Source organism: Aspergillus lentulus (assembly GCF_001445615.1).
Source record: "Aspergillus lentulus DNA, contig: Alt09, strain: IFM 54703, whole genome shotgun sequence".
Taxonomy (NCBI): domain Eukaryota; kingdom Fungi; phylum Ascomycota; class Eurotiomycetes; order Eurotiales; family Aspergillaceae; genus Aspergillus; species Aspergillus lentulus.
The window spans coordinates 508566-525482 of record NW_028322117.1 but is presented as its reverse complement, the minus strand read 5'-3'; the positions used below and the strand labels follow the sequence as shown (position 1 = coordinate 525482).

The following is a 16917-nucleotide window of genomic DNA, read 5'->3' as shown; positions in this document are numbered from 1 at the left end:
GAGGTAAGGGATGCTAAGCGCAAACAATCGTAACCTCTTCGTGTAAAAAGTATACGGTCGGTAGGCTTGAGGTACTGGGGCTTGATTCTTCCGATCGGGTATACTTCTATGGCCGAAGAATCGAGTGCGGCGGACAAGCGGGGAAAAGGAAAACGAGTCGTGGGGGTCAACAAAGCGGGTACGCCTTATAGCTTTCGGAGAAAGGCATCGGTATTCTTGCTAGTATAATTCAAGATCTCGGAAGACTGGAGTAAGAAGAGAACGAGAGCGCGTGCGCCAGATGCGCGTATGTCAATTGGGAAGATGGCAATCGAATTCCATCAGCGCTGCGTTGGCCTGAGGCGAAAAAGAACCGCGGAATTTCCGACGACCGAAATCATGTGACTCGGAACCCGGCAATTAAGACGGAATTGCTTTCGACGCAGTAGTTGTCAACATACCAAGCTCCTAGGAGTACAGAGTACTCCGTACGAATGTTTTGCTATGTTATGCTGGAGTATCTGGTAATGTTGAGAAAAAAACATATCACTATACGACTGCATGCAGGTAGAGAAGCCTACATAGAGGTGTATATATGCAAAGAAAACATATGTACATGTGATGGACAAATCGTCAAGAGGGTATGGAAACATCACAACAAGTCATATGCCCACGGAACAGGATCCAATGCAAAAAACACAGGGAAACAGGATATATCAACCAGGAAAAGTACATAACGGCATAAACATCAACCATGTCGGACATCTCAATCTGTCGTTTTTCAACAACAAACAGTCAGAAAGCGCTCAAAAGGCTCTTTTTTTCCAAAATAAACAATGAACAATAGGACAAAACCAGAACACCGTACACCGTCTCCACCAGTCGATCAAAATTGCGGCGGGGTAAGATGAGACAAAGGGCAGACGCGGGGGACAACAATCTATCGCAAACTTGCATCGGGAAAACGATGATTCTATGCATGCTTTCAAAAAGAGAAGAAGTGGCGGGGGGCTTTCTTATGCAAGCCCGACGTATAGGGTGAGCTTGGAATTCCGCTGCATGGCGGTGTCAAGGTCACTGTCGTTGTTCAGGTCCATGTACGCGCCGGATGGTTCGTCCTTGTATTGCACCACGATTTCCTCATTAAGCTTGAGACGATCTAATAGCTTCTCCCGGAGCTGCTGGAAACTGATGTCGCTAGGGACGCGAATGGCAATCAAGTCATCCTGGAAGAAAACCTTGACTTTCATGGCGCCCCCGCTTGAGGCTGTTGACACTTGGGTGAGAGAGCTGGCCTGTCGGTTCATCGGCGCTGGTCTGTCCGCCGGATGCGAGAGGGAGGGCTGATTGCGCTGGTGCGAAGCTCGGTCGGGGTGCGAGCTCATCTGAGCCTGAGATGACTGGCGGGACGCGCTGCGCGATGCCTCCTGCGTGGAGGAATGGTGCGAGCCACCGGAGTACCGAGCATCTTCTCCAAACGCGCTTGGGTCGATTTCAAAGTCACCTGGGCGAGGAGCGAATAGCTGACGGACCAGCTGGCAGCGGGAGATATGGGGAGGCATGGCCAGGAGCTTCTTTATGTATTCGTCCAGGTTCTGGCGACGGCCGTTGGAGATCGCATCGGTGACATGCGTCACAGGTCCGGGCATAAATGGTAATGTGCGGGGCTTGCCGCGATTTCCGGCCTCCTCCTCGAATTGGGTCAGAAGCGCAATCTGGAAATCGTAGAAGTCATGATAATAACGGGACAACTCCCAGCAGCGGCCATCCTCCATTTTGGCCTCAATAATATACCAATACTTGTCGTTATCAAAGCAGTACCGGGGAATAGATGCGGCGACTGGAGCGACCAGAGGCTGATGGTGATTCGGCATCGGCGGCTGTGACAGGTGTTGAGGTAGGGACGCTTTGCTCGCGTTCCGATTATGATAGCCCTGTACAAGAAATCAGCATGAGCATGCGCATCGCCAAAGGAAGAGAGCAAGGATGAGGACTTACGTAGGCATTTCCATTTTGGCTTGCGTGGCCGGCGCTGTTGCGCCCCATGGACATCTTCTCAACTCCAGAGGTCACGGACTGCATTGCTGATGCGGCCGAGTCAATCTTGCCGAGGGTGATGCTGCTGTTCTTGTATTCTGCCGTCATTTTCTTCCATTCTTCAACCCTTGGTACACCGGCGCGCTTAACTGCCTCCAAAGGATCGGTTACCGCTTGACCGGTTTGCATGTCCCGAAGTTCGATGAATGAGACGGGGATCAGGCCTGGACCACCTAGACGACCGATGGGCTTTGCGACGAACCACTCCGGGTTGGATTGGGCGATGACAATAATCGCTTCCCCTGCCTTCGCATCGAGTTCATCGGGTCGCTCTGCTTGGAAGTCATACTGGACGATACCATAGACCATGGCGCTCGAGCCCTTTCCTAACGTCGACATCCTGAGAGTCGCGGGGGAGTGCTGAAGTTGGGTGGGAGTATGATCGGGGGAAGGAAACCGAGCGGGACCACGATCTGAGAAACCCGAGTCGTGCGACTCTTTCTTCTTATGAAGATCGACCGACCCGCCACTATCTCTTTCGTTCTTGCCGATGACCTCAAAAAAGGAGACAGGTACCAACCCCCTGGCACTAGGGATGAGGGGATTGCACGCTTCGTACCAGTCCAAGTCGTCCTCCCTGCTGATAACGTGGAAGAAGTCGCCCTTGCTGAACGCTAATTCTTGCGTGTTCCCGGGTTCTGGTTGGTAGTCGTAGAGAGCTTTGATCACCTAGACGTGAAAAAAGGGACGCGCGGTCAATACCAACTTCCAAGAATTGCCAATGCGACTGGAATGAGGGGGAGTAATTTGAAAGGGGGAGGGGATGAAAAGTGACAGCCTAGCTATACTCTTTCAACGCTGGAGGGAAAGGGGGGCCGCAGCGGTTCATTTTGTGTTCGGGGGCTAGGATAAGGCTTACCTTCTTGGGTGGCAGAATCGCAATGGCTGACTTGGGAGTGATTGAAAGATGGTGGTGGTGGGGAGGTTTGGGGTCCTTTTCCCCTTTGAGAGATCGCCTGATGGCCTATATATTTTGAACAGTATGTTATTAATTTGCCATAGCAATAAAGGAGGGAAGGTGAACAAATAACAAAAAAAAAAAAAAAAAAAAACAAAAAAAAAAGGTTTAGGTAACTAATGGCAATGATATTCCAAGAACAGGAATAAGAAAATCAACACTAAAATCGGAATCGGAAGAAAAGAGACCACAAGCGACAACCATAATCGAGATAAACGAGAGGCGGGGTATGGATGATTATGGTGGAAGGGGGGGCAAGCCGGCTGCTTGAAACGAAGGGGTTGCGCACAGTTCACTAGGTAGTATCAAAGAGCTTTGGAATCAAAACATACCTTCATTCTTTCTTTTCAAGAAGAACGAACTAGTGGAATCGTACTGATAGCACTGCACTCGACTGGAGAGGTTGGGTCAACGACAGCAGCCGTGTAGGTTGGGAGACTCTAGGGGATTGCGAAAGAGTGAGGTGGGTTCGAGAGGCAAGGCAGGAAGAAGCAATATAACAACCCCAAGATTAAATAGAAAAGAGTGTAACAAAAGGACGAAGTAATCAGATCTTTTGATTCATACAAAGAGAAAATGAGTGTGAGAGACCAAAAGTTGATTGTCTCTGTCTGTGTGCGGAATTGTGTGAATAAGGAGAGAGAGCACGCTGTAGTCAAAGAAATGATAAAGTAATGGAGATCTCCGTTCAAATAGTGATAATAACGCTGGTAAAAAAGAGTGTGGAGAGTAGTCTAGCCGTCGGAGTGGTAATAGTAGTAATAGGTCCCTATCGTGGATCTCTTGAGCTTTCTCTCTTTTCGCTTCACCCTCGTGCTCGATTACTACCGTGGATACGTGATGTCTGGTCGTTCTGGATTTGCGAAAGAAGTGGCCCGCTTTGGTGGTGGTGCCTTGGGATTTCCCTTCTCGCCCCTGAAAAGGGAAAAAGAAAGACTTTCTGGTTTGGGCTGGCTGGGAACCCTGTCGGTTTTCAGAAAAACCACTGCAGGCTGGTTGACGATGGTATTCTCGATCAATCAGCTGAGTGGGAGACAAGCGCGAACTTCTAATGACGATAGACACAGACCGTCGCCTAGCAGTAGTATTTTTGGTGGTATTTTTTTTTCACCCCAGCTGAAAGCCTTACGGCTCATGGGGCAGCATAAAGTACTTTCTTCTTTGCCTGGAGTAGAATACTATGTCGCTAGTTTCGGGGACTGTGATCTACTCTTTTGTAGGCACTCCGCATATAAAGACTACTGTGAAGGCCAGAATTTTCGACATTTCGAAGTTTCAAGCCTCGACAATGTTTCAAGTACTCTTGTCCAGAACTATGATGCAAAGGTGGCGGGATCCTTCCAACCGCTTCTCGGGGTTCAGCTAGAAAGGCAGAAGGAATACTAGGGACAGATACCCATAGCTATATGGTGGCGATGATTATATGTACAACAGGAGAATATAGCCAACGACCTGACAACGATTAAATCGATCATCTCAAAAGAAGACATGATTCTAAGCTGTACAATAGTGTTGATGGGTACTTATCGTCCCTAGCATCCTATGTGGAGATGCTGATGGTACAGTCCACTTTTAGCAGCAGCTTCCTTTGTTTTCCTCTTTTTTAAGTCAAAGTCAAAAAAGCCAATACCTAAGACTGCGTTTGAAAGGTCCTCATTAAGTCCATGGTAGATGGCCTTCACCTGAAGAATTATAATCCACCGTTTACAGTTGTTCTGGATTGCCTCGACCATGGCTGATACCCAAAAAGTGGACCATCCTCTCTTCTACGGAGTTACTTGGGTATTGTACCTTACAGCGACCTAATCTGGTAAAGGCACCAAGGCAGATTCACAGGCCACTGTTATCCAGTGCGTCGGAAGATGGCCCAGCAGTAGTCCCAACCAATCCGACCAGGGTCCCTTAGGGCCAATAGATTTGTTAATGCACACAGTCCTGGCGACCATCGGGCAGCATTACAAGATCTTCCACAATCAGTTCGAGAGAATCTGCTAGAATCCAGCAAACAATGTGCTAGTTAGCTGCTAATTTCCTTTGCGATGAGGACTTAGCACCGTTCGCCGAATCGGAGGACGATGGGGCAACCCAGCCAAGACCTCTTGAACGTATGTATTCCACCCGTTGCATTGTGGGATGGCAGCCACATGGGGTTTCGGTCGCCACTTTGGATTAGACTCTTCGTTCTTGGTAGCTGTGGAGGGCGCTATTATTGGCGAGGATTCACGGCGAGAGCCTGGCCCACCACATCTGCCTATCAAGCTAATTGGCCAAGTCTCTACTGTCAATGTCAAATCCAAAGGCAGGTATGATGATTGAATCCTACCTACAATCTCAACTCCTATAGATAGATAGCTACATGGGCTGTCGAGTACTCGAGGGTATCCAGATATCGTCGACAGTTCAAGACTTGAAGACTGAAATCCTGTTTCTAGCAAGCCAGGACCACCTACACCAAACGACCCGCAATGCACCCAAAACGGGCTGCGACATCTCCCTGATAAGAACGTCTTCAGCAGTCGCTCCACTGTCCCAGACTCCAATATCTCAACCGTCTCCGCTTCATCCCAGATTTTGGGGCTATCAATAGGAACCTGGGCCGAGATATCTCAATTCCTGAAGGATAACATGAGCAATCAACTAGCCTATCCTCGTCCCTCGGACCATGGTTCATACAGCGGCTTCTGTCAATGATCGCTCGGATCGGCCAGTATATCCTGCCGTAGTTACACATATTAACCGGACAGCCTCAAGTTTGCACCAAACTATGAGGTAATATCAAGATCCTCCGAAATCGGCGGTCACAATCCTAGTTCACCGTGTTACCAGACTTTCAGAGTCCTGTAGAACGAGGATCGGATTCTAAATCAGACAAGGCCCAAATGACACAGCTGCTGCATCTCGATGCAGGTACCCTTGCATACTGGAATAGCTGTTCAGCCAATTGGGGCTACAGTACGGAGCATTTTAATTTTTAGTTTTATTCTTATTTTTTTTTATTTTGGACACCATGACGGCGTCAAGCAGTCCGTCGATCCTGCAGACTTGGAGCACTTAAATCATGGCGGTGTGATCCAGGGAATGAGACTCCTTCTCAATGAATGGCTTATCTGATGATGGCTTCTTGTGCCCAATGGCCCCAATCATACTGTATCTGCAGACTGGGTGTATTCGAAACTGGCCAGGGTCTTATCGAAGGATTGCAAAGATAGCTACCACTGATGCTGAAAGTACTTTTGACATTGCTAAGTATCACTAAATTACGAATACTAGGATTTAAATGCTAACCCATTCCCACAACCCATCCGTGACAACGCCAAATCTCAGAAAAAATAACGCTACCATGCTTCCAGGCTTAAGTGGGTGATCTCAGAAGCCAAGAAAGATATATGCGAGACGCCGTCAAGGTCTGAGGGGCATAGAGGAGGCTGAAGCGGACGTGAACGGGATACATCGGAGGCACCTGGTGCCAGTTGACTATGCCGTTCAATGCAAGAAAGGGGAAGAAAACCAGACGAAATCAAGGCGCAAGGGTATTGAGAGCACTGAGAGACGGGAAACTCGTATATGCCGATAATCAGTGGGGTGTGGACGCTGGCTGCAGTGAAGAAAAAACTCGGTATCAAATCTGTCCTTTTATATCAACGACTCTGTGGGCTTCAGACTTGGCCGCCTCGAAGAGTTGCGCAGCCCTGCCGCTTGTGAGCAGCCTCACGGATCCATCTTTCTCTTGGAGTAAATCCTCAGAGGCATGGTCCAGGATAAAGCGTGCACTCTGTTCATCGGACTCAAAGCCAAGTTCCTCAGTGATAAAACGTATCTTTACGTCGGGTTTGTAACTGTTGCCATCAAGTCAGCCCAGCAAAGAACAACACACGACGCGCAGAACAACACTTACGCTTTACAGATGGCCGCAAGTGCGGAAAGTCGCTCGCGGTCCACAAACATGTCCATCAGATAAGCCCCCATATTAGGAGTGTCGAGGTAGAGCTGGAAGAAACGATGATAGTTTCCCAGGGCAAGGGCTGAGCGAACATCCAAAGCATGTTTGACAGCAGGATCACGCTTGTCTGCTGCTGTTAGATCGGCCAACGCATCGTTCATAGCCGTCCAATTGCGAGTGTGGATGAAATAGAGAATACGATACGCCTTAAATTCTGTAGGATGCCCACCGAGATTTTGGGCATATAACGCTCGCAGCTGTGTCTGACATTGATTATACTCACCAAGATCTCCCTTCTCGAGCGCAATGCGGGCATGAATCTCATAGACACTGACTGTGAACTCATTTCTGATATGCTGGACAGTCAGATCTTGTCGCAGAGATTTGAACTGGTCGCAGATATATCCATAATTGTTATCCTTCTTCCATTTCTTTTTCAAAAGATCCAGGGTCTTATGCAAAACATGCAGCGGTCGAACGGTGTCTGGATTTGGCGCTGAAGTCAGGCGGAAGTAGTTCTTTTCTAGCTCCTCGCACCGTCCAACAACAGGCCCCTGATTGGCACTGGGCGCTGGGGATTCCCCACGAGATGAGGATGGCGAAGAGCCATATCTGGACCGCGGTTCTTCGAAACGTTTCCTCCGCATTTCCAAATTAGCTTTTGACTTACTGGGGTTCTTATGATCAACACGCTGGCGCTTGTCTGCTGAGGGATAAGTAGTTCGATCTCCAAATGCATGATGGTTGTTAGTCTGCCTCCATGGTGGACAGCTGTCTTTGTCCCCGTACTCAGCCGATTTTCTTTTCCTAGAAACGTCGTCGGTGACTGTATCCGGTTTCTGAGTAGCAGTTAAAAGAGAAGCACTCCAACCAGAGACATCAGGATTGGTAAGGATCTGGTTGCGCTCGTTTTGAATCATGACTTGCGGTAGGGGCAATGCATCCCAGTTGATCTTCTCCAGCTGATTCTTCTCTGCCGCCTCAGTAATGACAGTCTTCAGTTTCACCTCCATCTCCTGGCGGTTGACTCCAGAAAGTTGGTTCTCAGGCGCGAAGCTTCGTTGTACATATGATCGAAGGGGGGCTGGCCATTCTACTCGTTTGCGAGGTGCTTGAGTTGTTGTTGGCTGCGGCTGAGGTGCCATGGCGGTGGTAGAGGTATGAGCAAAGCTACGGCGTGCTTGAACAGGGATATATGCAGGGGTTGCTAAGTCACAGTTAGAAATTGAATAGGTAAATATATTAGAGTAAGAAGACACATACCGTGTGCAGGAAAGTGAGGGGCCGTAGCAGTAGCGGACGCGGTAGCACGCCAAGGTGGGATACCGGAACTCATGATGGCAGAAACTCGTACAAAAGCATAAACAAAATGAAGATGTAGGAAATATTGTCAAAGGAGAAAAGTATATCAGAATCGAGAAGAGAAGAAAAGGATTAGACTACGCGTTGCCTGGGTCTCGAGGAGAGTGATCAAATTTCCTTCATACACACCAGTAAGCTGAGAAGTTGGCCAGGTCACCTCAGAACTTATATGGTTATGGGAGATAATAGCCCAACTAGCAGGTGATGGTGAGTGAAGTTGGAGTGGACGAAGCTATCAAGTGATAGAAGTCGCTTTGACCAGTAAGTCCAAGTGCAAAAGTGAGGCCTTTGAAAGGAAGGAGGGTCAAGGTTCTCGCTTACTCTGTCTGGGCTGGTGTGGCGGAGAGAATGTGAGGATGCGCTAGTGGTAGTTCTCGCTACCTGTATCTCCCTATCTACTGCGCGCCGCCCTTAGTCCACCTTACGTCAGCGGGGTGAGCTGAGATGGAGCGTGACTTGGGATATTTCCTACAATTGGACTGAATTGTATATTCTCTTCACAGTTAAGAGGGTGGAGAGATGCTGGCTGAGCTTACTAGATGTTCTTCAAGTCTCTAGATCTGACCACTGCACTCCGTCCCTCATTATTGCCCGATGAGACTTTGCTCTTCGTCCAGGATGCGGTGGGGTTATATGAAGGGTGAGTTGCCAGCAAGCTGTTCCCCAGTGGTTCCTTGCATATGCCACTGCTTTGACATTCGGAAGCTTACTGGCGAGTATTGTTCGTATATACAGAAAGTTCAAGGTCCCAAACTATCAAAATGGCCATGCGTACCTCACATCCCACCGGGTCTGCTATGTCGCTGTTGACGAGCCACGCAAGTACTCAGTCGCCATCGACTTGAAGGAAATCGACCGAGCCGATTACCAAGTATGGTTGATGGTTGAGTCCGTACTGTCATTTGCTTCCGAGCTCACACTTTCCAGGCAGGGTTTCTGAAGTCATCTTCGAAAATTCTCTTGCATCCGAAACCCGCAAAGAATGACCTCAAATCGAAGAGCGCAGGGGCTAGCCCCTCTGCATCGCAGTCTCCAAAGTTCCAGTCCGGGAGAGCGCAGTCTCCACTCCCGGCAACCCCATACAAGCAGCCGGCGCCGAAGCCTATGAACGTGACCTGGGTCTGCCCTATATGCTCGTTCACTAATCCGGTACCTTCTAATTTCGACCCAGCAACGGCTACTGCTTCTACACCCTTGCCGCCATGCTTGGCTTGTGGCATAAAGCCGCCATTTACGACCGTTCTGAAGGCCGCAATCACAGCTGCCGCTAGCCGCGAAGCCGCGCAAGTAAATCCAGTTTCACATGAGCCTGGTCAACCCGGAAGCAATGATGATGGAATCGTGCGCAAGCCTAATGCCTCGACACCGTGTCCCAGATGTACATTTATGAACCATCCCTATCTTCTGGAGTGTGAAATATGCGGGGCTCCCCTAGCCTCCGCAGTCGCCCGAGGAGCTTCTGTTGATGACTCACGTCGATCAGAATCCCCAGCGCCAGTATTCGGTCAAGGAAACATCGCCAATACTAAGACTTTCGAGGTAGTCAAATTATCCTTCCGCGGAGGCGGTGAAAAGACTTTCTATGAAAGGTTGAAAGGCGCCTTGGTCCAGCGAAAGTGGCTGCTCTACGATGCGCCTCCTGTTCCGCAACAGCCATCGCAATCGCCTGCCACGCCGAATCTTACAGCCCCTGGTGCCGTTGCTGCCAATGGTTCCGCGCCAGCCCCACCCCGGTCCCCCGCAGTAGGAATCGCGGGCCTTGAGCAGCGGGGACTTGAGGCTCGTAGGAATAACGAGGTGGTAATAGGCAGCTCGTTTGAAGATCTTGAGGCCTTGATGGCGTCTGCTAAACGGATCATCAATCTTGCTGAAACGCTCGCCAGGGAATCAGGTATGGCCGGTGACGAGAATTCTGCAGCAACCAACGCAGTGCTCTCAGAATCCGCTGCCGCTCTTGGGATGACCACGACCAAAGATATGCTTGGCTCTGGTGCCGAGAATTTATATCTCTCCGAACTTTCACGGAACTTGGCGGAGTACCTCACTGACGATAGAAAAGGTATCTTACAGAAAGAAGGCGGTATCATGAGCCTGATTGATCTTTGGGCGATTTTCAACCGCTCCCGAAATGGGGTGGAACTTGTCAGTCCTTCTGACTTCCAGAAAGCAGCAGAGCTCTGGGAGAAACTGAAACTACCTGTTCGGCTGCGGCGATTCAAAAGTGGTCTTCTTGTTGTTCAACGCTACGACTGGAGTGATGAGAAGACCATTCGGCAACTGCAAGAATGGATGGCGGAACTTCGTCAGATACCGCCCGCCGATCCAGTACCGTGGGACTGGCGTCAATTTGGGCGTGCCGTGACAGCACAGGAGGCTGCTCAAAGGTTCAAGTGGAGTGTCGGAGTCGCAGCAGAAGAGCTAGAAATGGCTGAGGATAAAGGTGTCCTATGTCGCGAGGAAGGCATCGAAGGGTTAAGGTTTTGGAGCAACTACATCACGGCTGACCTTTCTTGGATGAACAGCATTGATTCGATTGATTCGAGGGTGTCAAGCCTGGCCATATGAAGGAGTTCTTTGTACATATTGATATAGTGTATTCGGTAGCATGGGCCCTTTTACCAAAATGACGCCGTTATGACCAAGAGAGATATATCTTTCTTATTGAAGCTGCTACTACCTCGTTCTACTTATAGATATAATTAAAAATAAATTGTGCCGCTGTTCGTAAGGTAGTGTGCCTTGTGGCGAAACAGTTGACATTTGGTTCTGCAGCTATCGACCCCGCATGGCTTATCTACGAGCTCTCTCCGCCCCTTGGAGAAGCTCCCTCGCTCCTCATAGCTAGACTAATTCATCATCTCTGTTGTGTCCTCCACTGTCAAGCTTGGTCTCCATCGTTTCTTATTTTCTCTAGTGCTTGGCTCCAGCACGGACTTTTAATGAGAGCTTTAGCCTGTGAAAGCTGCTGTGATGTGAGGGTCTAGACCGTTGGCGGTCATAACGCAGTCAGGTAGGACTGCACCTTCATTATCGAGAGATCTGATAAGTTAATCCACTTAGCTCAAAGGGAACGTTCAAAATGTCATATACTTCACTGCTATCGAACCCTAAACATTTGAGGTGCTCGAGAGCCATTTCAAGATATTCTCAAGTTCCATACGTCACTTACCCCAAAGTTTCAAGCACGGCTTCAGTCCAGAGCCGAGGGATATGGCGATATACATACCATCGATATGGGAGCAGAAGCTCTGACGAAAGAAGGAGGTTAGAAAAGCATCTGCGCTATAGTCCTTCGAAGCTAAGAGACGGACAAATTGGTCACCGACAACGATCACAATCTTTATTCGACGATCATCGTCCGTGGTGGAATTCTGGCTGGGGATGGAGCCGGTTGAAATTCAGCGTTCCTCCAATTTGGAATGAACATGCGCCTAAGAACGGCTATTGGGAAGCACAAAGGATTCGTTTGGAGCAGAGGATGGAACAGATAAAGAAGGAGATCGAGGCGGATCCTTACGAGGCTTTATTCGGGAGAAGACTTGACCCATTTGAGTCTTGGGGCAAGCATGAGAATATTTTCTCTTCCCTGTTCCAGTCTCTTTTCGGTCATGGGTCAAAGGCAGAAGCCGAGCCTAAAGTAACTGATACGACTGCGCGCGTGAAGACTGATGCCGCGCATTCATCTGATCCTCGACCTAGTGGCAAACAGTCAGCCAGCCCCAGTAGCGAGGTCAACGCATATAAGGAGCCGGCGAAGGATGATTTTGGGAACTATGACTTTGATCCCATCACCGGCCGCATGGTCCCGAAGAAGGGGGAAACTCGTGAGAGGTCTCAGGATACCCCGTACACGGGAACTCCCGATTCATCGATTCATTCAAATACAGTTCAAAGTGAGGGCGCCCAGAGTGCTGGCTTCCTCTCCCCAGTAGACCGCTCAGAAGCGCACCCGGACGATAAAGGGGTTACAGGGGCTGCAGCCCATGAGAACACCGTGCAATCTGAAATAGTCGATGACCCGAGTCCTCAAAGTACCACACTAGGCCCAGGCCAATTTGCCTATGGCGACAGTCTCCTACCTGCGAAGCCAGGAAATTCTGATGAAAACATCCTCAAAGAGCCAACTGAGCCTCGGAACACAACTACGGCTTTTACAAAGGGGGTACCAGCATCGGAGATTGAAACAGCTAACGAGCCGTTATCAATTGGCAATACTCGTTTAGAGGCGGACAATTTGCCTCCCTCCGCTATTAACCATCAAAATGAAGGGTCATCAGGCGTCCCAACGGAAACAAAAGATCCATTAGCTACACCACATAGGACATCGCACGAGCTTAAGCAGCAGGAAGAGTGGGTCACACAGGCAGAAAAGGCTGAAGATCTGGATATTCTACGCGCAAGTGACATTCGCACACCGTACGAGCTGAAGAAGGAGGATGGAGATCCGGAAGAGCAACTAAAGGACAAGCGGCGCAAACTGGACCTTGCCTTTGAGATGGCCGATGACCTAGTCAAAGACATAGATGCTCAAAGAATTCGGGAGAAGTACAAAATCCATGAAGCTTCTAAATCAAAAGAGACGGTTTTGGAGCCACTTGACTCACCAAAGGCTCAATTGCACTCTCAGAGTTCGATGACTGCAAGTACCTCCCTTCCTCGTTCTCAAGAAGGCTTTCACAACGTAAGGATTGGTCCAAATCATGAATCCGAGAGGGCGCACGATCAACCTAAAGTCTCTCCAAATTGTCCTTGGGCAACAGCAACATATCGTGTTCTTGTATACGACCCCTCTACCTTGCAGGTGGTGGAAGCAGAGACAAGCTCCTCACTGCAGTCGACCGATAAGCTACTTTCACTCGCGGAAGTACTTTCTCGTCTGAGCCACCCTGCGAAGTTCGTACCGTACCTTGCTAAAATGCACGATGACGGGTATGAAATTATCTCTGGCGGCGAGGATATCCTTATCTTTAGGAAGGTTTCCGAGAGTGGCTCAGTTATGCGTTCGAATACCCCAAGCCATGGTGGTTCAGCAGGACGACTCACCTCCCCTCAATCAGACTCCGATGAAAATATCCGAGCGGCGACTGCTCCTTCTGACTCGTCTTCCAATCCAGCCATCGTAAGCACTGATCATGCGAAGGCTCGGTCCAGAGTTCGAACAGCACTCCGTAGGATGCTCATCAGTGGTGTAGCGACGGCGGGAACGTGCTACGCTATTGGTGTCGTTGTTGAGTATTTTCGCACCGGGGGGCAAGACGGACTGGGTATTGATGGATTCACCGAGTTCGAGTCTGAAAGGCGTCGCAGAGACCGAGAATAAGGTTCATTTTGGTTATTACCTCATGTGAAGCAACAATTTGTCACAACATTGTGATTATATTTCGGTGTTTGTACAGAAAACTCAGAACTCTATATTTACTTGCCTTCTGTTTCGTGTATGGTGTCCTATCAAATGGAATGTTGCAATGTCGCCAAGTCGAACTGATTGATTCAGAATAGCTAACTTTACCAGGATCACGCTGTCTAGGCTACACTGCCTTAGGACAAGCAAAGACCGGGCTCCTTGGTCTACAAGTCGTCGTCCTCCAATGAGTTAGCTTTCTCCTCCTCCTGCCACGCAAAGTCTTCGCACGGCTTACGCCAACCTTTGAATCCTCGAAAGCGATCATGGATGGAGCTTCGCCTCTTTCCCTTTGTTTTGGCCTTGTTCTGTTCCTCCTCACGCTTCTTCCTTTCAGTCTCTTCCAACTCCTTCTCCTTCTTTGCTAGCTCCTCTTCCTCAATCGCCACCCTTATGCGAGTGTCATGTACCTCCTCCAACTCATCGTCTGATCCTTCATCAATAGGGTAATTCTGGAACGCCTTCTGCAGAACGCCGCAACGAGCCTGCCCGCTCATCATGTAGATGAACAGAGCCACGATCATCTTGACGGCGGCTCGAAAATCTTGCTTGCGCCAGAGGTCAAATTCGCGGCTGCCCAAGACTCGAAGATTACGTGGATTTGGATCATTGTCCAGATTCTTTGCGCTAAGCCACTCCACCTGTTGGCGAAGTCGTTCCAGGTTCTTTCCAGTGTAGAATCGATCGTAGGCAGTGCTCGGATTGGGGTCTATCACTTCGGCGTCTGAGGAGGAACGGTTATGTCTTCCGCTCCACAGATGGGACGTTTTCTGACCGAGGAAGATGGCACGGAAGATATGCAGCCTGGAGCCGTGGATGCCAATCAGATAAACCTCCTGGTCCGGGATCTGATCCCCATGGGGCCGCAGACGGGAGATGTTAAGAAGGAGCTGGCCAAGCATGAGCTTGAGCTTGTCCTCGAGGGCCGATCTGAGAGATATGTTTTCCAAGGACTATAAGCAGGTATTAGCGATCTGAAAGGGTTTTGTGGATTGAAGGAAAAGCTTACCGCAGACACAGGCAGAACTGTAGGGCAGACCTTCTTGTCAGGATGGTGATCCAAGCCGACCAGTCCAGCTGTGAGAGGACCATCTTTGTATCTCTCGCTGTATCCGACCCAATATTCTAGTTGGCAGTTGAGCAGCCTCGTCCTAAAGCGGCTGTGAGTGCAAGAGTCGGGAATGGCATGCCATGCCATGGAGAAGCTACTGACCGGAAAAAGAAGTAGGAGTCGCTGTCGTCCGTCTCTCTGGTGATTTTGAACGCTTCCAAGATCCCTTGCAGAAGAGCATACACGACTTGTCCCTGAAGTTTGACCATCTCATCGAACTTGGACTTGCTTCCCCCCGCGTCCGTCGTACCGTACCCCTCGTCCTCGTCTTCATCTTCGTCGTAAAGAGAGCCGAACTCGGGAAGCTTTCTGAGGGTCATGAAGACGCTTCGAAAGTGAATGTCGACTGGAGACCATTTGTTTATGTCCACGTCGCGGGCATCGTCAGCATTGCGAAAGCACCAAGGTGTACGCTGAACAATGACTGCAGATACATCAGTCAGTGACTTCCTCTGTCAGGACGTCTTGAGAGAGACAAAACATACCAGTTCTCTCAGCTTTCTTCAGATAGTAACTAGGGATGATTCTATCATCGGGAAGATCCAGGAAGAACTTCGCAGTCAAGCCATGTACGCAGACCTCAACAGGGCTCTTGGACTCGGGAGCTGGTCCTTGTCCACGCATTTTCTTCCAGTCAGGCTCCCAGTCCGGAATGGATTTCCAATTCTCAGTCATCTGGAGAGCTAGATTTGGGAGTTCTGGAAATTCTGGAATGGTTTCCATGCGTGAGCGATAGCGAGTCATCTTTCTGGCGGGGCATGTTCCGGATCATTCTGGTGAGAGACCTGAGGGCTGGTGTTGGGTTTGAGTAGGAGGGCATCTTGCACATTCACACATTCACTGCTGCTCTAGACGTGTAATGATGTGAGAGGGTTACGATATAGGCACTTTTGTGCATGCATACTTCCAGGCCCTCTGTATACTTACTTGAATTCAGTATATTAGTATTTTGCCTTGAGTTAGATATAGATATTTACAATAGTCTAGATTCTTCAAGGAATGACGACGACTCTGATTTGAAGCCAAACTTATCTCGTAGAATGGGGTCTTGAGTTCATGTTATGATGCCATCTCCATATACATGAAGAAGAATATATCACCCCGCATTAACACTCCAACATATTTGCCAGGTCCACAACTGTGCGTCTATCACTCTCTTGAAAAACTCAAGAACCATTTCTTCATTTCTACAAATATCTGCCTATAAAACAATATATCCATCACCTACCTGTCAAGTGCATGGTAGACACCATATCCGGAGTTGTAGTCATAGTGGGGCGACATCTCCGCACGAATCTACCTACTGTCTACCTCCAGCTTTGTCACCCCAGAACCTCCAACAGACCAGCTTTCTCACCACCTTCAAATCCTCAACTAGACAACCTCCCACTAACCATAACCATAACCATAATCATGGCTAAAACAACCCGCATCCCCATCCAAACCGAAAAAGCCCCCCTCCCGCCCCCATTCCTCTCCCAGGGAATCAAAGTAGGGGACATGATCTACTGCTCTGGGCAAGTCGGCGTGGATCCCAGAACGGGGAAGATGGTGGAGGGCCCCATACAAGCGCGCACTGTACTTCATTTCCCCCTCCTCTACAATTCTAGAGAGATGAAATGATGAAACTAAGGCAAAGCAGAAGCAAATCCTACATAATCTCTCCGCTGTCCTGGAAGCAGGCGGGTCGAGTCTGCAGGATGTCGTCAAAGTGAATATCTTCCTGGCTGACATGGGGGACTTTGCGGCTGTGAATGAAGTCTATCAGGCGGCGTTTGGGGAGCCGAAGCCGGTGAGTTTGCTTCTATCCATTTTGCTTTGCGTTGGGAATGGGAAGAGGTGGATGCTGATGCGGATGCTGATGTATGACTAGGCGCGGACTTGCGTTGCTGTTAAGACGTTGCCGTTGGGTACGGATGTGGAGATTGAGTGTTCTGCGGTGGTGACAAGAGGGAGGGATTCTCGACTTTAGGTCTTGGTATGATGATCGGGAGGTGTTTTGATGTGCAGGCGTGATAGGTAAGGTGTCTTGTGGGAACCGTATATGGCGGTGTTGATGTGGCTGGACT

The 16917-nt window shown here is 49.4% G+C and overlaps 5 protein-coding genes across 5 annotated transcripts; 3 read left to right on the top strand and 2 right to left on the bottom strand.

Annotated features, from left to right (window-relative positions):
* Positions 1-995: 995 nt before the first annotated feature.
* ALT_5024 (protein scd2/ral3) lies at positions 996-8310 on the bottom strand (the record flags this gene model as incomplete). Its single annotated transcript, XM_033558856.2, has 5 exons — positions 996-1913; positions 1978-2745; positions 6678-6870; positions 6930-8181; positions 8238-8310. The coding sequence occupies 5 exons, from the start codon at positions 8308-8310 to the stop codon at positions 996-998; spliced, it is 3204 nt and encodes a 1067-aa protein (XP_033414747.2).
* A 565-nt stretch (positions 8311-8875) lies between these two features.
* On the top strand, positions 8876-10901 carry ALT_5023 (ESCRT-II subunit protein VPS36; the record flags this gene model as incomplete). The annotated part of the gene is made up of 3 exons (XM_089599844.1): positions 8876-8976; positions 9042-9207; positions 9264-10901. The coding sequence occupies 3 exons, from the start codon at positions 8876-8878 to the stop codon at positions 10899-10901; spliced, it is 1905 nt and encodes a 634-aa protein (XP_089455721.1).
* A 913-nt stretch (positions 10902-11814) lies between these two features.
* Positions 11815-13656, top strand: ALT_5022 (uncharacterized protein; the record flags this gene model as incomplete). The annotated part of the gene is made up of 1 exon (XM_033558858.2): positions 11815-13656. One exon carries the CDS (start codon positions 11815-11817, stop codon positions 13654-13656), a length of 1842 nt encoding a protein of 613 aa, XP_033414749.2.
* Positions 13657-13904: 248 nt separating this feature from the next.
* ALT_5021 (uncharacterized protein) lies at positions 13905-15592 on the bottom strand (the record flags this gene model as incomplete). Its single annotated transcript, XM_033558859.2, has 4 exons — positions 13905-14690; positions 14747-14888; positions 14951-15272; positions 15334-15592. The coding sequence occupies 4 exons, from the start codon at positions 15590-15592 to the stop codon at positions 13905-13907; spliced, it is 1509 nt and encodes a 502-aa protein (XP_033414750.2).
* A 669-nt stretch (positions 15593-16261) lies between these two features.
* On the top strand, positions 16262-16820 carry ALT_5020 (2-iminobutanoate/2-iminopropanoate deaminase; the record flags this gene model as incomplete). Its single annotated transcript, XM_033558860.2, has 3 exons — positions 16262-16426; positions 16491-16640; positions 16722-16820. The coding sequence occupies 3 exons, from the start codon at positions 16262-16264 to the stop codon at positions 16818-16820; spliced, it is 414 nt and encodes a 137-aa protein (XP_033414751.2).
* Positions 16821-16917: the final 97 nt, after the last annotated feature.